General features: G+C 49.4%; 2 protein-coding genes across 2 annotated transcripts; one reads left to right on the top strand and one right to left on the bottom strand.

Moving 5' to 3' along the window:
* The first annotated feature begins 14,061 nt into the window (after nucleotides 1–14,061).
* RNF26 (ring finger protein 26) lies at nucleotides 14,062–16,833 on the top strand. Its single transcript, XM_047072190.1, has one exon. The coding sequence runs from the start codon at nucleotides 14,619–14,621 to the stop codon at nucleotides 15,918–15,920; it is 1,302 nt and encodes a 433-aa protein (XP_046928146.1). The 5' UTR covers nucleotides 14,062–14,618; the 3' UTR covers nucleotides 15,921–16,833.
* A 2,031-nt stretch (nucleotides 16,834–18,864) lies between these two features.
* On the bottom strand, nucleotides 18,865–19,956 carry C1QTNF5 (C1q and TNF related 5). The gene is made up of 2 exons (XM_047070019.1): nucleotides 19,743–19,956; nucleotides 18,865–19,382 (listed from the first exon to the last, which is right to left on the bottom strand). Exons 1-2 carry the CDS (start codon nucleotides 19,954–19,956, stop codon nucleotides 18,865–18,867), a joined length of 732 nt encoding a protein of 243 aa, XP_046925975.1.
* Nucleotides 19,957–20,890: the final 934 nt, after the last annotated feature.

A 20,890-nucleotide genomic window follows, 5' to 3' on the forward strand; every position in this document is an offset into this window, starting at 1 on the left:
GTGTACCCGCTCCAGGATGCAGTTCAGAACTCTCCATAGCATTTAGTCCTTGGGCCTCATTATTCTCCTTTCACCTGCAGTGATTCCCAGGCTTTGTCCTTCCTATTTGTCAATTTGGATTCGTCTGATGTATCCTGGTGCTCAAATTATGGATATGCACCCAGGCTGGGATATTACGTAAGCAATCTGTACGTTAATATCCTTTGGTGGCTCTGGCCTGAACAATTTTCTTTTTTTTTTTTTTAAATTTTTTTTTTCAACGTTTATTTATTTTTGGGACAGAGACAGACAGAGCATGAACGGGGGAGGGGCAGAGAGAGAGGGAGACACAGAATCAGAAACAGGCTCCAGGCTCTGAGCCATCAGCCCAGAGCCTGACGCGGGGCTCGAACTCACGGACGGCGAGATCGTGACCTGGCTGAAGTCGGACGCTCAACTGACTGTGCCACCCAGGCGCCCCTGGCCTGAACAATTTTCAATTTTCGCTATGATAGTTTGGAAATGGTGATTTTCTACCTTCAGCCTCTCTCCTTGTGTATCAGTGAGCATTGCATTGCAGAGAAGAGCTCTCCTTCCTCATTTATTTATCTAGTGTGTCAGTTTGGACTCATGGATTCCTATTTTATTCAATGGGTTTTATTCCATTACTGTCCTTAATTAATTAATTAATTAATTTTTTTTCTAAATTTTTTTATTAACATTTATTTATTTTTTGAGAGTCAGAGAGAGAGAGAGAGCACGAGCAGGGGAGGTGCAGAGAGAGGGAGACACAGAATCGGAAGCAGGTTCCAGGCTCTGAGCTGTCAGCACAGGGCCTGATGCGGGGCTCGAACCCACAAACTGTGAGATCATGACCCAAACAGAAGTCAGTCTCCCAACCAACTCAGCCACCCAGGCGCCCCTGTCCTTATTTATTTTGATGCTGCAATTAGCCCAGATCTAGCCACCTTTGAGCTGACTCTTGTGTTCTTTGACATCACCCCCACCCTGCCCCCATACACCATAATTTTTGGCAATGCTTTCTTTCTGGCACACCAAATTTACCTTGTACCTTCTCTGCCCAGCCCTGTAATCAACCATTTTTCAAGGAATCTCAATTCCTCTTAGTGCAGAATGGTAGTTAGAAACCAAGACCTGGGCATTAGGTATGCCCCTTGCTATGGGGATGTTACTGTTTCTTGGCCCTTTCAGTGGACAGAGCTAGGGGGAAAAATATGTAGGTATCATTTACATATGATCTATATAATACATATATAATATACACACACACATATATGGAAGCATGGGTTCATGGTGGTGACTTCCAATTCTGACCCAACTCCATGGGGTTCTACCTTGCCTTCCTGCATTCCATATTTACGGCTCCCTTTTTCCAAAGGACTCTGGCTCCCAGCAATATTTCAGAATCGCTATACCCATGGTGCTACAAAAAGCAAAGCTAATAACAATAGTTCGAGAGGTGTCCTTCCGCCTCAGGCTGAGGGTCTACAGTTAGTTCTTACTCCTCTCCTTTCTGGATGGTTATGTTGTTCATATGAAATACAGTTGGGTTCATTTGTTTCTGTTTGCATTCAGTTTGGGAGATTTTTTTTTTTTAGTATTTTTATTGATTTAATTTAATTTTTTAAATGTGTAGAGCATTAGCATGCTTTCAAAAGTCAAAATTATGCAAAAAGTATACTAACTTTTTAGTGGCACCACCTCCCCTTCCACCCCATTCTTCTACCTCTTGTAAATAATTCACCTTATCGTTTTTCTGGTTTAACCTTTCTATGTTTTTATTTTTTCAAAAATAAGCAGATATATATATTCCCTTATTTCCCATTTCTTACACAAAAGGTATCATACTACAACATTTTGCACTTTGCTTCTTTTTCACTTGTAAGCTGGAAATCACTCTAAGTTATGCAGATCTTCCTTATTCCTTATTTATTTATTTATTTATTTATTTAATCTTTAAATAGGCTCCATGCCCGACATGGGGCTTGAACTCATGACCCTGAGATTCCTGAGTTCCCTGCTTGCAATCCCATAAAAATAACACCGGCATTCTTCACAGAGCTAGAACAAACAATCTTAGAATTTGTATGGAACCAGAAAAGACCCCAAATAGCCAAAGCAATCTTGAAAAAGAAAACTGAAGCTGGAGGCATCACACTCCCAGACTTTAACACATATTACAAAGCCGTAATCATCTAGACAGTATGATACTGGCACAAAAACAGACACTCAAATCAATGGGACAGGATAGAGAACCCAGAAATGGACCCACAAACATATGGCCAACTAATCTTTGACAAAGCAGGAAAGAATATCCAATGGAATAAAGACAGTCTCTTCAGCAAGTGGTGCTGGGAAAACTGGACAGCGACATGCAGAGAAATGAACCTGGACCACTTTCTTACACCAGACACAAAAAGAAACTGAAAATGGATGACAGACCTCAACGTAAGACAGAAAGCCATCAAAATCCTCAAGGCGAAAGCAGGCAAAAACCTCTCTGACCTTGGCGGCAGCAACTTCTTACTCAACACGTCTCTGGAGGCAAGGAAAACCAAAGCAAAAATGAACTATTGGGACCGCATCAAAATAAAAAGTTCTGCACAGTGAAGGAAACAGCAAAACTAAAAGGCAACCGACGGAATGGGAGAAGATATTTGCAAATGACATATTAGATAAAAAGTATCTAAAATCCATAAATAACTTTCAAACTCAACATCCAAAAACCAAATAATCTGTGAAGAAATGGGCAAAAGACATGAATAGACACTTCTCCAAAGAAGACATCCAGATGGCCAACCGACACATGAAAAAATGCTCCACATCACTCATCCTCAAGGAAATACAAACCAAAACCACAACGAGATACCTTCCACCTCACACCTGTCAGAATGGCTAATATTAACAACTCAGGCAACAATCGATGTTGGCGAGGATGCGGAGAAAGAGGATCTCTTTGGCACTGCTGGTGGGAATGCAGACTGGGGCAGCCACTCTGGAAAACAGTATGGAGGTTCCTCAAAAAATTAAAAATAGAACTACCCTACGACTCACTAGGGTATTTACGCACTACTAGGTATTTATCCAAGGGATACAGGTGTGCTGTTTCGAAAGGACACATGCACCCCAATGTTTACAGCAGCACTATCAACAACAGCCAAAGTATGGAAAGTATGGAAATAGCCAAATGTCCATCGATGGATGAATGGATAAAGATGTGGTATATCGGGGCGCCTGGGTGGCTCAGTCGGTTAAGCGTCTGACCTCGGCTCAGGTCATGATCTCACGGTACGTGAGTTCGAGCCCTGCGTCGGGCTCTGTGCTGACAGCTCAGAGCCTGGAGCCTGCTTCAGATTCTGTGTCTCCCTCTCTCTCTGCCCCTCCCCCGTTCATGCTCTGTCTCTCTCTGTCTCAAAAATAAATAAACATTAAAAAAGATTAAAAAAAAAAAGATGTGGTATATATACAATGGAGTATTACTCGGCAATCAAAAAGAACGAAATCTTGCCATTTGCAACTACACGGATGGAACTAGAGGGTGTTACGCTAAGCGAAATTAGTCAGAGAAAGACAAATGTCATATGACTTCACTCATATGAGGACTTTAAGATACAAAACAGATGAACACAAGGGAAGGGAAGCAAAAAGAATACAAAAACAGGAAGGGGGACAAAAACATAAGAGACTCAAATATAGAGAACAGACAGAGGGTTGCTGGAGGGGGTGTGGGAGGGGGGAGGGGCTAAATGGGTAAGGGGCATTAAGGAATCTCCTTCTGAAATCATTGTTGCACTATATGCATTAGATGCTAACTAACTTGGACGTAAATTAAACAATAAATAAATTAAAGAAAAAAAAGAGTTGCATGCTCTACTGAGACAGCTGGAGGCTCCCCACCCCCCCCCCCCCCGGCCTTTTTTTAAACAGCTGCACTGCATGCCATTGATTTACCTACCACAGTTTTGTCAAACAATCTCCTGTTTGGACTTGTGGATAATTTCCAATATTTTGCAATTACGGATAATGTTACACTAATTTTTACTTTGTTGAAAGTGTCCAGGACACCTGTGTGCCTCAGTCGGTTAAGCTGCCTCCGTGAAGCATCTGACTCTTGATTTTGGCTCAGGTCATGATATCAGGGCCATGAGATCGCGCCCCACATTGGGCTCTGCACCAGGTGTGGGTTCTGCTTGAGATTCTCCCTCTCTGTCTCCCTCTGCCCTTCCCCAACTTGCGTGTGTTCCCTCTCTCTTGAAAAATAAAATAAAATAAAAATAAAGAAATCGTCTTAACAGTAAATTCATGGAAGTGGATTGCTGGGTCAAAGGGTAAATGCATATATAGTTTTTTTTTGCTTTGTTTTCTTTTTTTAATTATGGTAAAAAAAAAAACCCACACATAACATAAACTCTACCACCTTAACCATTATTAACTGTACAGTTCAGTAGGGGTAAGTATATCCTGTTGTGAAATAGATCTCCAGAACTTTTTTTAATCTTGAAAAATTGAAGCTTTATATCCATTAAACAAAAACTTCCCCTTTCCCTCTCCCACTTAGGCTCCATTAATCATTGTTATACTTTCTGTTTCTATAAATGTGACTACTTTAGATACCTGTATAAGTGGACTCATACAGTATTTATCCTTTTTTTTTTTTTTTGGGACAGAGAGAGAGAGACAGAGAGAGAGCACAAGTGGGGGAGGGGCAGAGAACGAGGAGACAGAGAATCCCAAGCAGGCTCTGCGCTGTCAGCACACAGCCCAACATGGGGCTCGAACCCACGAACCACAGGATCATGACCTGTGCCGAAGTCAAGAGTCGGATGCTTGACAGACTGAACCACCCAGGCGCCCCCAGTATCACCCGTTTGTGATTGACTTCTCTCGCTTAGCATAATGTTTTCGCGTTTCATTCATGTTATAGCATGTATCAGAATTTCATTTGTTTTTATGGTTGGATGATATTCCATTGTATGCATAGACCCCATTTTGTTTGTACATTTTTTTTTGTCAACGGACACTTGGGATGCTTCTACGTCTTGGGTGTTGTGAATAGCCCTGCTATGACCCTGGGTGTGCCAAATCTCTTTGAGACCCTGCTTTCGGTTCTTTTGCATATATTCCCAGAAGTGGGGTTGTTGAATCATTGGGTAGTTCTATTTTGAAGTTTCTGATGAACCTCCATACTGTTTTCTATCCTGCTGCACCACTCCACAATCCAACTAACAGTGCACAAGGGATCCAACCTCTCCACATCTTTGCCAACACCTGCTATTTTCTGTTTCCTTCATAGTAGCCAACCCACGGGGTAGAAGGGGACACCCCACCTGAGCCCTACTAGTAACCTTTCTTTTCCTTTAAAAAAATTTGTTTTTAATGTTTATTTATTTTTGACAAAGAGAGAGACGGAGCATGAGCGGAGGAGGGGCAGAGAGAGAGGGAGACACAGAATCGGAAGCAGGCTCCAGGCTCTGAGCTGTCAGCACAGAGCCCGACGTGGGCTTGAACTCATGGACCATGAGATCATGACCTGAACCAAAGTCGGACGCTCAAGCAACTGAGCCACCCAGGTGTCCCTACTGTAACCTTTCTGATGACCAGAGATGCCAAGCATCCCCCCATATACCTGCTGGCCAAATGCACATCATCCTTGGAGAAATGTCCATTCAGGTCTCCCACACAATCCTCCTCTATGTGATTTTCTGCTATTGACTGGGAGGAACTCTCCAGACACCAACCCTCATTAGATACATGGCCTGTAAATACTATCTGTCCCCTGCTGGATAGACTTGCTCCCTACTCTGTTGATTGTACTGCTTGATGCATAAGAGCCTCCACATTCGATGTAGTATGATTTAATTTTTCTGTTTTGTTTATGCTTTTCATGTCAGATCCAAGAATTCACTGCCAAGTTCAATGTCATGAAACTTTTCATCTATGTTTTCTCCTAGGAATTTCATAGGTTTGGGTCTTATGTTTAGGTCTTTCTTCCATTTTCAGTTAACTTTTGTAAATGGTGTAAGATAAGGGTCTAAATTCATGCTTTTGCATGTGGATATCCAGTTTTCCCAACATCATTTGTTGAAAAGACCGTCCTTTCCCCCACTGAGTGGTTTTAGCCCTCTTGCTGAAGATCATATGACCAAGTATGCAAGAGTTTACTTCTGGGCTCTCTCTTTATTGGTCTGTATGAATTTCTGTCTTATGCCATTACTACCCTGTCTTGATTAGTGTAGTTTCGTAATAATGTACATATAGGTATTATAGATACTGCCCTCCTCCCATTGGCTTGGTAATGTCTTGCTTTCCTACCAGCAATGTATAAGAGTGCCTGTTTCCCCAGAACCTTGCTAACAGGGTGTTCTGTCACTTTTGTTTCCTTACAAGTTTATTAGAATAGAGCTCCCTTAGATTTAGAAAGTATTTTAGAATTTAAAAGAAGTTAGTTAATCCTTTGGGAAGTAAAACACTACTAGACAGGCACATGCAAAAGAATTAATCTAGACACAAACCTTGCATGTTTCACAAAAATTAATCTTAGACCTCAATGTAAAATGCAAACCTTTAAAACTACTAGATAACGTAGGAGAAAATCGAAACGATCTTGGGTTTGGCGTGACTATGAAAGAGAAAATTGACAAGTTGGACTTAAAATTGAAGATTCCTGTTTTGTGGAAGGCACCGTTGAGAGACTGAAGAGACAAACCACGGACTGGGAGAAAATATTTGCAAAACATGCATGTGATAAAGAACTGGCATCTAATGGGGCCCCCGGGTGGCTGAGTCAGTTAAGTGTCCGGCTTCGGCTCAGGTCATGATCTCCCGGTCTGTCAGTTCAAGCCCCAAATAGGGCTCTGTGGGGACAGCTCAGAGCCTGGAGCCTGCTTCAGATTCTGTGTCTCCCTCTCTCTCTGCCCCTCCCCTGCTTGCATTCTGTCTGTCTCTCTCTCAAAAATAAATAAAGATTAAAAAAAAAAACCTAGCATCTAAAATATACAAAGAACTAGGGGGCGCCTGGGTGGCTCAGTCATCTGACTTCGGCTCAGGTCATGATCTCACAGTTTGTGAGTTCAAGCCCCCCATAGGGCTCTGTGCTGTCAGCTGGGAGCCTGGAACCTGCTTCAGATTCTGTGTCTCCCTCTCTCTCTGCAACCCACCCCCCCTCACGCTTCGTCTCTCAAAAAATGAATAAACGTTAAAAAATTTTTTTTTAAATGTGCAAAGAACTTAACAGACACCTCATCAAAAAGATATACATGGGAATGCAAGCTGGTGCAGCCACTCTGGAAAACAGTATGGCGGTTTCTCAAAAAATTAAAAATAGAACTCCCCTACGACCCAGCGATTGCACTACTAGGCATTTATCCACGGGATACAGGTGTGCTGTTTTGAAGGGACACATGCACCCCCATGTTTATAGCAGCACCATCAACAATAGCCAAAGTATGGAAAGAGCCCAAATGTCTATCGATGGATGAATGGATAAAGAAGATGTGGTATATATATATACAGTGGAGTATTACTTGGCAATCAAAAAGAAGGAAATCTTGCCATTTGCAACTACGTGGATGGAACTGGAGGGTATTATGGTAAGTGAAATTAGTCAGAGAAAGGCAAAAATCATATGACTTCACTCATATGAGGACTTTAAGAGACAAAACAGATGAACATAAGGGAAGGGAAATAAAAATAATATAAAAACAGGGAGGGGGACAAAACAGAAGAGACTCATAAATATGGAGAACAAACAGAGGGTTACGGGAGGGGTTGTGGGAGGGGGGATGGGCTAAATGGGTCAGGGGCATTAAGGAATCTACTCCTGAAATCATTTGTTGCACTATATGCTAACTAATTTGGATGTACATTTTAAAAAATAAAAAATAAAATTAAAAATATAATAATAAAAAATAAAATAAATAGGTCAAGGGGATGAAAAATACAGCATAGGGAATATAGTCAATAATAATATAGTAACATCCAGTGACAGATGGTAACACTGTTGTGAGCATTACATAATGTATTAATTGTTGAATCACTATCTTGTACATGTAAAACTAATGTAACATTGTAGGTCAACTATATTTCAATAATAAAAAATTTTAAATAAAAAAAAAGATATACAGATAGCAAATACCCATGTGAAAAGATGTCAACATCAGTTGTCACTGGGGAATTGCAAATTGAAACAACAAGGTGCAGGCTGCCTGGGTGGCTCAGTCGGTTAAGCATCCGACCTCGGCTCAGGTCACGATCTCACAGTTTGTGGGTTCGAGCCCCACGTCGGGCTCTGTGCTGACAGCTCAGAGCCTGGAGCCTGCTTCCGATTCTGTGTCTCCCTCTCTCTCTGCCCCTCCCCCGCTCACACTCCGTGTGTGTTTCTCTCTCTCAAAAATAAATAAACACTAAAAAATTTAAAAGAACAACAACAACAACAACAAGGGGCTCCTACGCATCCGTTAGAAGGGCTAAATTTGAGAACACCGGTGGGTAACAGGAATGCTGGTGAGGCTGTGTTGCAACAGGAGCTCTCACTCAGTGCTGACGGGAATGCACAGTGGTACGGCCACTTCCTAAGATCGTTTGGCGGCTTCCTACAAAGCTAAACATACTCTTTACCAAGCAATCAGGCAATCGCCCTTCTTCGTGTTTACCCAAGTGAGCTGAAAACTTATGTCCGACAAAAACCTGCACGTGGATGTTTACCGGAGCTGTATTCATAATTGCCAAACTGGAAGCAACCAAGATGGCCTCCAACAGGACAATGGATAAACAAACTCGTAGGTAAGGGATAAAAAGAAATGAGCTATCATGTCACAAAAAGCCATGGAAGAACCCTGAATACATATTGTGAATACATAGCATATTAGCACGATGCTAATTTGGAAAGGGACGTACTATAAGAGTCCAACGACACGACATTCTGGGAAAGGCAAAACTATGGAGACCCTAAAAATATTCGTGACGGTGGGGTTTGGGGGGGTTTAGATGGCTCAGTCGGGTAAGTGTGGACTCTTGATCTCGGCTCAGGTCGTGATCTCACGAGTTGGTGAGTCCGAGCCCCGCATCAAGCTCTGCTCTGATGGCATGGAGCCTGCTTGGGGTTCTCTCTCTCCTTCTCTCTCTGCTCCTCCCCTGCTTGTGTGCATGCGTGCACTCTCTCTCTCAAAATAAATAAATAAACATTTTTTTAAAGTTAAAAAAAATATTAGTGTTGCTAGGGGGAGGAGGAAAAAAATTTAGCGATGGCCAGGGGTTGGGGGTGGGGAGAGGGAGGGAAGGGATGAATAGGTGGAATGTGGGGATTTTTAGGGCAATGAAAATATTCCAGATAGCACTGAATGGTGTATGTATATGGCCTCATACATTTGTCAAATCCCATACAAAGAGTCAACACTAATGGAAACTATGGACTTCAGTTAATGATAATAATAATAATAATAATAATAATAATAATATATTAGTATTGCCTCATCAATTATAAACAAAGTAAAATAGTCAAATAAACTTAGATTTTCTTGGTTAAACTTTTGTCAATATTATTATTAATTTTTTTAATGTTTTATTTATTTTTGAGACAGAGAGAGATAGAGCATGAGCAGGGGAGGGGCAGAGAGAGAGGGAGACACAGAATCCAAAGCAGGCTCCGGGTGCTGAGCTGTCCGCACAGGGCCCGACACGGGGCTCGAACTCACGAACTGTGAGATCATGACCTGAGCCGAAGTCGGACGCTTAACTGATGGAGCCACCCAGGTGACCCTGTCAATATTATTATTATTATTTGTAAACATTTATTTATTTTTGAGAGGGGGGGAGGGGTGGGGAGAGAGAATCCCAAGCAGGATTCACGCTGTCAACACCGAGCCCCACATGGGGCTTGAACTCGAGAACTGTGAGATCACGACCTGAGCCGAAATCAAGAACTGGACACTTAACCAACTGAGTCACCCAGGCGCCCCGAATCTACTTGTTTAACGGCATTGAGCCTGTGTTCCCGTCATGTGTCCCAGAGAGGTAGTGAAGTCAAATGTGATGTGTGTCTTTCCAGGATGTTTTATCTTTGGGCAGAACCACAAAACATTGTATATAATCTTTTTATTGTTCCCAAGAACGCCATCACGATCAGTGCAATTGAGGCCAGGTCTAGAAACAAGTTCACCTTTGTGCCCTACAGGGAACATGGCACAAAAAATGCTTCTGGAACCTTGTTTCTCTTTACCTTTACTAACCACGTCAGTCACATCATCATTGACTTGCCCTCAACGATCTTTTAAATCAATGCCTAAAATTACGAGGTGCTTTTTTTCAGTCTTTTCCTTCCATTAAAACAGAGCTACAACCAATTAAATATGTATGCATGTTTCATCTAGATGTACATATATGCACCGTTTAAAATATCTGAGTTGACATTACAAATGTTCCTCAGCCATTGCATTAGTTTCTGAGTACTTCTGGAACCGCAAATTAGAACAAGAAGAAAAGCATGAGGATTCGACTAGTTAATTAATGCTTTTCTTACCTAAGCATTTTAACTGCTCGAATCCTCTCCCACATAAAAATTCAGGAGTTTTGTTTGTGGCTTTTGGACACAGTCCCCTCAGAGATGCAGGAAAGGGCTTCCCTGGGCCCAAATGGTGTCATGAACAGAGCTGATGTTTAGGGTTATGAGTTCTGCTGTGCCAATGCCAAGCCCTGGATCCTGATTGACCAAGGAAAACATTTTTTGGTATGTTTGTGATTTGCGGGGCCCTTAGCTGGTGTTGGGAGGGAACAGGGTGGAGGGGGCAGAATGAAAACAAACCTATGAATGTACCTTTTTATACAGTTTGGACTTTGGGACACTGTAAATGATTTGTATAAGTCAAAAGCAAAATTGGATCAGAAAGAAAAAAAAAATCCAACTCTAAGCCACGGCAGTAATAGAAATTACACCGAATGCTTGATGGGGAGCCGAAGGGGAGGGTTAAAGGACACACAAGATTACAAACAAGACCCCTGAACTGGACATTCTTTCATGGTTTTACCCCATCTTTAAAATCCCCTTTCATTATGGCAGCTCGCATCTCTCACCTAGCAAAGCAAAAGCCCTCCCGCAGTTAGCGCCACAGCAGAAAACGAGTTGTTGATCCAGGAGGCCCCTTGGGGTCAGGTCTCCCCACTACAACTTCCGTGATAAAATTCTACAAGGATAGAATGTGCCTCTAGGCCTTAAATTTTCTCCAGATATGGATGATTTTCTTCTCAATCACTGCAACTCATGCTAGCAAGCAATTTGAACTTCCTCCTTAATGTTGGTGTAAGATCTTACCGCCAACTCTCTCCGGTCTCCTTTCTCCAGCCTCCAAACAGGTGATGACCCCCGCTTTGGCAACTGTGGGTTTGAACCTGCTCTCATCTGAAACACAGTCCTGGAGGAAAAGGAAACATTATCAAGTTAGTAAGAGATACCACTTGACTCCAAACCAAGTGATCATTTCCAAGGTCACCTCAAGGGGAGTGGTTTAAAACCTCTCAGCTCTAGGACGTGCCTTGGCTTCTCCACGGGGGTGTCAGCCCAGCACTTCTTTAAAATTTTTTTTTTTTAGTTTATTTATTTATTTATTAAGAGAGAGAGCGAGCAGGGAGGGGCAGAGAGAAAGGGAGAGAGAATCTCAAGCAGGCTCCACACTGCCAGCGCAGGGCCCTACGTGGGGCTCAAACTTGCAAACCATGAGATCATGACCTGAGCTGAAATCAAGAGTCAGAGGCTTAACCAAAGCCCAACACTTCTTTAATATATATATATTTTAAAAGTTTATTTATTTTTGAGAGAGACAGAGTACGAGCAGGGGAGGGGCAGAGAGAGAGGGAGACACAGAATCCGAAGCAGTTTCCAGGCTCTGAGCTGTCAGCACAGAGCCAACACAGGGCTTGAACCCACAAACCATGAGATCATGACCTGAGCTGAAGTCGGACGCTTAATTGGCTGCGCCAACCCAGGCGTCCCCGAAGCTCAGCACTTCTTTTGCATTGTATTCACACGGTAATTTTCAGCTGTTTCTAGCTGAAGAACGGAGAGCATTTTGCAATACACCAATTCATTTATCACAAGAATTTTGGCCACACAGAAAACCTCTGCCTGCCCACAGCTGGGCTGCCAGTTGAGTCAAAGGTTATAACTCATTTAAGTGGCTTTGGCGAGTCTCAGGTCACTCAGAGGGAAGGCTTTGGTCCCAAACTAATGGAAATACCGTTTTAGAGGATCCTGCCAATTCTAAGAATGTCTTTCTTGGTGTTGAAAGCTGGCTGGTTAACTGCACACAGTGTAGGCACAGCAAGTTTGCTGAGTTTGAAACATGGTGAGTTTGAAGTACCATTGTGATATTCAGGCACTGTCTATGTCTAGGAAGCACTTGGAACCTAAACTTTGCAAGAGATTCAGGCTGAAGGCACAGAATTGGAAATCATCATGTAGAGAGAAGGGGCCATGAAAGAATGCAGGAGAGTGTAATGTCCAGGGGCCAAAGGTGGAGGAAGTGGTCACTGGTATGAAGTGCTGCAGAAATACAGATTAAGAACACCTTAGTGTTCACGGAACAAGGAAGGTTTCTGAAGAGAACAGGTTACCGGTGGGGAGATCAAACATCTTGAAATGGAGGTGGGTGTATTCTCCAAGATTTGAAATTGGGGAAAAAATGCACAGTCGGACAATAAAAACATCAGTAACAACAATCACAATAGACCATGATCTGAGCAGGAGGCTAAACCAAATCTTTATTTATGCTCCCTTGTTTGGAGAGATTAGCATTTTGTGGGGGTAGAGACAGACTCTTCTGTAAAATCAAATAACAAAATAGGAAGTTGGAGTCTGATGGCTAGAGAAAGGGAGGGGAAATCCCAAGGGGAAGAGGAAGAGGAAGAGGAAGGGAAAAACATGTCTCAGAGAAAACATTAAGTTGGGGCCTGACAGGTGTGAGAGAGAGGCTGGAGCATAACCAGTGGAGTTGTAGGAACGGCAGTCCCTGCACCACACTATGCTGTAACCCTGTTGGGACCCCACATCTCAGTGAAGGCTTGCTGCATACCTCCGCTTTGTATTAGTGATGCTTTGGGGAATGAGGGATTCAGGTAGTGCTTGGGGTTGGGAGGGTGAAGGGGGACAAACACTTTTAGGAGTCCAGGCCAGAGTGGAGATGAAGCATTCAAACGAGCAGGAAATTAAAGCAATGGTGACCAGGGGAAGGATAAGACAGACCCCCAAGTATCCTTGGCATTGGTAGAGAACACCAGGTTTGGCTTCCCGATATATTTGGGGTGGGGACTCAAATATATTTTGAATATTAAAGGAAAGGATAACTTGTTGAGGAACCTGGAGCCGCCCAGCTGTAGATATCTAACTACAATGTTCTAGTAAACAAACAATAGGGGCTAGTGTAGGAGGGTGAGCTATTTCTCGTCTGTGGCCTCCTTTTCATAATCACAATGAGGTAATCTAAAGATGCTGAGAAAAGCTGATGGCGCCAAAGGAAACAGTTTGGAATAGCAGCTTGGGAATGCCCTGTAACAACGTTTCCCCTTGTGAACGGCTTGAGAGAAGGCACCCCCTTAACCATTATTTGTATCCCCAATGTATCTGCAGGAGCTCAATAAACGATAGACTAAATGAATGAATGAACAGAGGAGGACGAGGCAGCGAGTCTGAGGAGGATGTGGAGGCGGTAAAAATCCCAGAGTCCAGCCGAGAGGCAGTAACCGTCAACAGCACCTAAAAAGTTCACAATCGAGGGCTAGGAGCAAGAACAACTCCCGTATTTGGCCCAGTCCAAAATCCTGCTGTTAGGGGGCGGGACTAGGAGGAGGGCATATTCCACTTCTGCCCGTCAACTGACCAATCACCGCCTCAAAGGGGCGGGACTTCATTCTGTCCCCGCCCTTTCCTCTGGAAAGTAAATACGTTCGGGCACCGTTCAAACAGACCAATGGGTGCCGGATGTTTCCTGAGGTTGCTCCTCAAGATTGGCCGGAATTCGTTGTCCCGCCCTCCTTGTCACGCTTTTTGCCCCACCCTTTCGCACACAAGATGGCGGCGCCCAGCGGAATAGAGGCCGCGTTTGGGGTTTGCTGAAGCTGACTCCCTTTCCCACTGCCCCTTTGGACGCAAAGAGCCGCGAGCCCCGAGGACAGGGGCCGGGCGGGGACAGCGGTTCCTGCGTAGCTGGACCGCGAGCCCGCGCCCAGCCTGCGCCGCCCCCACCCGGCCCCGGCCCGATCCCATCCGTTCCCGGTCTCCTCTCGGTCTGACCCACTGCCCGGCCGTGGTTCGCCACCACTAGGCCTCCAAAGCTGAGATATCTCCTCCAGCCCGGGCTCACCTCCACTTTAGAGATGTTTGGCCTCTTCCCTTCCAAACGGGCCGCATTCAAAACCGGGACTCCTGGACCAGCACCTGGTCTCCTTTCCCTCCACTGAGACTCCACTTCGCTCTAACCCACTCCTTCCTCTGTTTCTTGATTCTCCCTGGCTTGGAGACTGCCTCACTTCCCTTCCAAATTAATCTCCGACGCCCCCAAATATTATTAACCTTGACACCCTCCTCAACCGGGAGTCAGACTTCCTTTTGGATTAACCTCCACAGTCCTATCATGGAGGCTGTGTACCTGATAGTGAATGGGGTGGGCCTTGTGCTGGACCTGCTGACCTTGGTGTTGGATCTCAACTTCCTGCTGGTGTCCTCCCTCCTGGCTTCTCTGGCCTGGCTCCTGGCCTTCATCTACAACCTGCCACACACGGTACTGACTAGTCTTCTGCACTTGGGCCGCGGAGTCCTGCTTTCACTGCTGGCCTTGATCGAAGCCTTGGTCCGGTTCACCTTTGGGGGCTTGCAGGCCTTGTGTACTCTGATGTACAGCTGCTGCTCTGGCCTGGAGAGCTTAAAGCTCCTGGGGCACCTGGCCTCTCACGGGGCACTGAGGAGCCGGGAGATACTGCACCGGGGTGTCCTCAACGTGGTCTCCAGTGGCCATGCTTTGCTGCGCCAGGCCTGTGACATCTGTGCCATTGCCATGAGCCTGGTGGCCTACGTGATCAACAGTCTGGTCAACATCTGTCTCATTGGCACTCAGAACCTTTTCTCCCTGATGCTGGCCCTGTGGGATGCCGTGATGGGGCCGCTGTGGAGGATGACGGACGTTGTAGCTGCCTTCCTAGCCCACATTTCCAGCAGTGCTGTGGCCATGGCCATCCTCCTCTGGACCCCCTGCCAACTAGCACTGGAGCTCCTAGCGTCAGCTGCCCGCCTCCTGGCCAGCTTCGTGCTTGTCAATGTCACCGGCCTGGTGCTGCTGGCTTGTGTGCTGGCGGTGATGGTGACCGTGTTGCACCCGGACCTCACTCTGAGACTGGCCACCCGGGCACTCAGTCAGCTCCATGCCCGGCCATCCTACCACCGGCTGCGAGAAGATGTCGTGCGGCTATCTCGCCTGGCACTGGACTTGGAGGCCTGGCGCCGAGTCTGGAGCCGCAGCCTGCAGCTGGCCACCTGGCCGAACCGGGGAGGGGCCCCCGGGGCTCCTCAGGGTGGCCCGAGGAGGGCACCCTCGGCCAGGACCTGGCGACAGGACACTCTTCCTGAAACAGGGCCCAGATCAGAGGCAGAAGAGGAGGAGGTCGGGACGGTCAGAGCAACAGCTGCCCGCGGCCGGGAGAGGCTCAATGAGGAGGAGCCCGTAGCTGGGCAAGACCCATGGAAGTTGCTCAAGGAGCAAGAGGAGCGGAAGAAGTGCGTCATCTGCCAGGACCAGAGCAAGACGGTGCTGCTGCTGCCCTGTCGGCACCTGTGCCTGTGCCAGGCTTGCACTGAAATCCTGATGCGCCACCCCATCTACCACCGCAACTGTCCACTCTGCCGCCGGGGCATTCTGCAGACCCTCAATGTCTACCTCTGAAGACTCCTTCCCTGTCTGCCCACCCGTCTGTGCTCCATGAAGCCACCTGTGCTAGGACAGCTTTAACACCCGACCTCTCGGTTTCCGGCCTGAATTCCCTCCTGCCCCCATGGCTGTCATGCCAAGCCTCTAAGCCATACATCCAGGACATTGAGATAGGATACTCTGGAAGACTTATGAGCCGGGTGGGGCAGGGTAACAGCTCTTCCTTACCCAGTGGGTCCCTGTGACGCCGGAGGTGGTGAGTGTGTCACACTATGCAAGGCCCCGAGACTGCCGTGGACTCCCCTCCAGGTTGCCAGGGCCCATCCAGATGCCAGCCTCTGGGGCTCCCCGCCTGTGCTTCTGGTTTTTCTGTTGGGGATTTGCAGGTCCTCTCCCTGGCCCCTCCCCATTTCCTCCCCAGCTTCAGCCACAACAAAGCACTGTCATTTGGGTGTTTGGGCAACTCAGGGGCCTTGGAATGATCTTGAACCTTTGCTTTCAGCCAGAGCGCCCGTGCCCTGGTAAGCCTTGGGGATAGTATCTCTCAGGTGCCCTTAGAGCTACCACTTCTGCCTGTCTTGATCTTACGAGGGTCCCTCCCAACCTGATCCAAGAGCTAGGATCAAGAGTTTACCCCTTGGAGGGTGGGTGTCTGCACCTGGCTTTGGGACCACATACCCTCTGGCACCCCAGCTCCACTGGGAGCCTCAGGAGGGATAACCAGATTTCTACTCCTACCCTTTTCACTCCCCACATCACAGAGAACATTGGCATTCCCCTTCTGTTTGTCTCTCCCTGGCACTGGGGAGGGCAGACCGTGCACATTTGACTAGGGTCCAAATACAGAAGGGGCCAGCCTAGGGGCATGCAGCTCCCTGCTGGGTCTGTGTGGCCCAGTTTCTAGTGAATAAAGTTCTGTTGACCGCTCTGACAGCCTCTGTGTGCATCCTTACAGGGGCGAGCAGTTGGTCAGGTTGACTGATGCTGCAGCAGGGTCCTTTGGTCCTGCTGGAGTCACTGTGGTCTGGGGGGACCTGGTGGGGGAAGAGATAAGATAGGATGTGAGTACTGTGCCTCGGGGAGAGCCCGTGCCAAGGGTGGCTGAATCCACCCCCGATTTGTGCCTTCTCACACACCTGGCTTTGGAAAAGCCCTCCCCTTCTTTCCTACTTTTGCCAGAATGAAGTCCCAGTACGGAGCAGTTGCGAACGGCTTCCCAGCTTCTCTGGTGCCACTCGTCCCAGGAGGGATTTGGGGTCCTTGCTGTCTGGAGTCCAGTCTACCCTCTGGTCCCTGGAGGAGCTGGCCCTTGACTTTGTGTCTCTTGGCATGGTGTGGGGCTGTGGTGGGCTGGGGTGTGGCTGTGAGGCCTCCTGGTGGAGAGCTGGGAGCTGAAGCCTAGGACCTGAGCCCAGTCCCCATGGTCATATCTGCCCTCACATGACCAGCAAGAGGGGGGCGGGGCACTCCCCCATAATTGTATGTTAAATCTAGGAGCATAATGCCAGGGGCAGCTTTCTAGAAGCTGTTGGGTGGTAGGGTGGGGGTGGGGTGAAGAGGGAGAAAGGGTAGGTCGGGAAGAAACTGAGAAGAGGCCCCACCACATTCTTTGGGGGTTGAGAGGCTGAATTGATTGTGGGTCTGGCAAGCCCTGGTTTGTTAGTCATTGGGTTGGGGGTGGGGCTGGGGCTGGGGCTGGCTTCTGGAGGTCTGAGGAGGGGAACCTTCAAGGGGCTTTGTGGCTAGCCTCAGACTTAGTGGCGCGGCCCACCCAGGCTATGCCCAGCATGGTGGGGGAGTTCTTCACGTCCATTTTGGAGTTGGGAGGCCTGGGGAGAGCTCCTCGCCCCCCCCCCCCTCCTTCGCCCAACCCTAGGGGAGTTGAGCGCGGGGAGGCTTGGCTCCTTTCAGTCTCTGTTTAATGTGAGGATAAACATTTTCTGAGAGAAGATAAACTTCCTGAGCTGGGAGCAAAGGACCCCTTTTTCCTGCACCCCCGTCCAGAATTACATTGGCAGACGTCAATACCCCATCCTCCCCCCTAACCACCCGAAGCAGGCATGAGCTCAAGCTCCTCAGGATCATTGCTGCATTCTGGAGCTGGGACGCCCTCTTGTGGTCATCTCAGAAATTACTTATCTCTAGCCACCCAGGAACGCACCACTTCCCTGGGATGGGGGACAGAGAAATAGCTTTCCAGTCATCTAGAGACCAGGCAAGCAGCCAGAGCAGTCACAAATGCAAACCCCGGGCTCCTTTTTTGTTGATCAGGGCAGAGGTGTGTGCGTGTGTGCGGTGAAGGTAGCTCCCGCCCCGTTCATATGACATCTTTGAGTTAGGAAAAGGTGGTCAGAGCCCCTTGTCAGAAGGCCACCCTCCTCAGCCAGGCACTCCTATTCACGTCCCACGCGACTTAGGGGCAGCTCTATGGAGCGGCCTCCCGGTCAGCTAGGCCTGCGTCCTGTATCTCTTGCCCCACGGCTCATCCAGCCCAAGAGCCCTTCTTTCCCCATCGCTCCCTCTCCCCTCCCCCATCCTCAGAATCAGGGCATCCCCACCACTTAAAGAAGAAAGGCTGAGCCAGTAGGAGGATTTTTTGGGGGGAGATTTATTGAATGGTCTCTGAGAAAAGGGCCCAGGAATAGGAAGGACAAGAGAGGACCCAGAGAAGCAGAGCACCAGGAAGAGGGCACCCCACCTCTGGGGTCCCGGGCCAGAGCAACTGGGGGACCCACACCTGCCAACACAGAGTGCCCCTTGGTTTTGGGCAGAAATCCAGCCACTGCCCATATTGCCAGCCCTGATCTCAGACAGCCTCTGTCCCCATTCTCTGCCAGCAGCAGGACGGAATCATTCACAACATCCCAAGGGGGGGCCAGCCCTCCCGGATATGTGACTGTCAGAGTCACACCCTCCTTCCCTAGGAGTGAGAGAGCGTGAGCTCGCTTTCCAGCGAGCATCAAGCGAAGACAGGGGAGTTGTGCCAGTCAGAATACACCAGAAACCCCGAGAAGGTGCTGTCTGTCTTGATGCTGGCATAGATGCCAATGTAATCACCCACGCCCACCTGCACCCACACCTGGTCCTCTGGCTCCAGCCTCACCATGGCGCCCCCGGACAGCGAGGCTGGCTTGGGCCACCCTCCAAAAAACTGGAAGAAAGAGGCGATGGACTCGCCGTTCTTGACCAGATCGAACTGCAGGCTAGCCCGGTAGACGGTGGCGTGGACCGCGAAGTAGTAGACCCCGGGCACCTGGCAGGTGAACTTGCCGGTGGTGGCGTCGTAATGTCCCTGCTCGTTCACCAGCACGCGGTCGAAGGGTAGGGGCGCGTCCGACGGCGGAGGCACCCGGCTCTCCGAGCGCTTGGCGCTGAAGGCGGAGCGCGGAGGTACTGAGCACTCGCCCGCAGGCCCGGTCGCCCCCGCGGGTCCCGCCTCTCCTCGCGGCCCGGGCTCCCCCCGGGGCCCCGGCAGTCCTGCGGGGTGCGGGCAGCGGTTAGGGCGAGAGTGGCGGCGGCGGCGGCCGCCCGCAGCGGGGTGCACGGAGGGCGACGCTGAGCACCCTCCCCACCCTCTCTGGGGCCCCCTGCCGCCGCTTGCCCGGCGAGGGCCGCCCCGCCGCCCGGGCCCCGGGCTCCGCTGCCCGAAGGGCCGGGGCGGACCCGAGCGGCCGGCCGCAGAGGGTCCCCGGAGCCGTGGCCTGCGGCGGGCTGAGTCACCCTCTCGGCGCCCCGCTCCCGGAGCCCGGCGGCGCCCCCTGGCGGGACCCCGAGGCCCGGCCCTCCGCCCCGCGAGCGCGGACGGCCCCGCGGACGGCGACCCGGCGGCCTTCTTACCTGGCCTCCCGCCCTCGCCTTTCTCTCCGGGAGCCCCGGGCGCGCCGTCTCGCCCGTCGCGGCCGTCGCGGCCGGGCAGGCCCTGGCTGCCGTGGTGGCCCGGCGTGCCGGGGAGGCCGGGGTGCCCCGGACACAGGCTGGGGATCTTGTTGTCGTCCAGCGGGGGCGAGCCGGCCGCCAGGCCCAGGAGCAGCACGGCGACGAGCGGCCTCATGGTGCTGGCACGGGGACTCCGGCCGCCGGGGTCCTCTCGCAGTCTGTGGGTCAGGCGGGACGGGAGTCGGGACCCAGAATCCGGACCCAGAATCCCACTCGGCGCGGCCGAGCGCGTCCCCACCCCACTGCCATGGGCCCGAGGCTGAGCGGCCGCGGGGGAGAGGAAGGAGGGTCGCCCCCGGAGCCGAGGAGACGAGAGCGCTGGGGGGGGGGGGCGGGGTGGAGGAGGGCAGGAGAGGCTGGCCGCCCCCGTCCCGCGTCCCGCGCCCCCCGCCCGGTCTTTCCCCCAGCCCCCTCCCGTCCCCACTCCTCCCTCCTGCTCTCCGCCAGACTCACCCCCTCCCGGCTCCCGGGGCCTCCTTCGGGGCGCTCGCTCGCTTCTCCGGACCCTCCAGCTGACCCCTGTCCCGCCCCTGCGCTTCTCCCCTGCCAGGCGTCCCCTGCCCTCTTCGCCCCCCTGGTCCCGGTTCGCTCCCTGCCGGCTCCGCTCTGCTCCTCCCAGACTCCAAGAGGAAACCAGTTGTTCAGGGGCCAAGAACTCCGAGCCGGGAAATAGCAGGGAAATAACTCGTGGTGTCGCCCGGCCGCTGGCCAAGGTTTGGGAGAGAAAGGAGGGGGAGAGAGTCTTAGCTGGGCACAGAGAGGCAGAGCTGTGTGAGACAGACACTCAGGACACCCACTGCTCCAAGGAGCCCAAGGAGAGGTGGTGCGGTGATGGAGACCAAGGACCAGACTAGTCCAGGAGAAATAGAAGCTGAGAACCCAGGGTGGAGAGTTCTAGAGGCAGACGGACAACTGGATCCCCAGGACTCAGAGCAGGGCCTGCCACAATTCCTAGGCACTCAATACATTTTTGTTGAATAAATGAAAAAAGTCAAAAGGCAGGTGATGGAGAACCTGAAACAGGAGGTGGCGAGGGGAGGGCAGAAGAC

This window comes from Lynx rufus, unplaced genomic scaffold, assembly GCF_022079265.1.
Source record: "Lynx rufus isolate CCGP_SWC_20201006 ecotype Redwood Valley unplaced genomic scaffold, mLynRuf1.p SCAF_9, whole genome shotgun sequence".
In the NCBI taxonomy this organism is placed as follows: domain Eukaryota; kingdom Metazoa; phylum Chordata; class Mammalia; order Carnivora; family Felidae; genus Lynx; species Lynx rufus.

Bases quoted from the DNA above. Each gene is read 5' to 3' on its own strand.
- RNF26 (XM_047072190.1), top strand. From the start codon at position 14,619: ATGGAGGCTGTGTACCTGATAGTGAATGGGGTGGGCCTTGTGCTGGAC.
- C1QTNF5 (XM_047070019.1), bottom strand. From the start codon at position 19,956: ATGAGGCCGCTCGTCGCCGTGCTGCTCCTGGGCCTGGCGGCCGGCTCG. The intron at 19,383-19,742 runs GTAAGAAGGCCG...CGCACCCCGCAG, and splicing joins AGGCGAGGGCGGGAGGCCAG to GACTGCCGGGGCCCCGGGGG.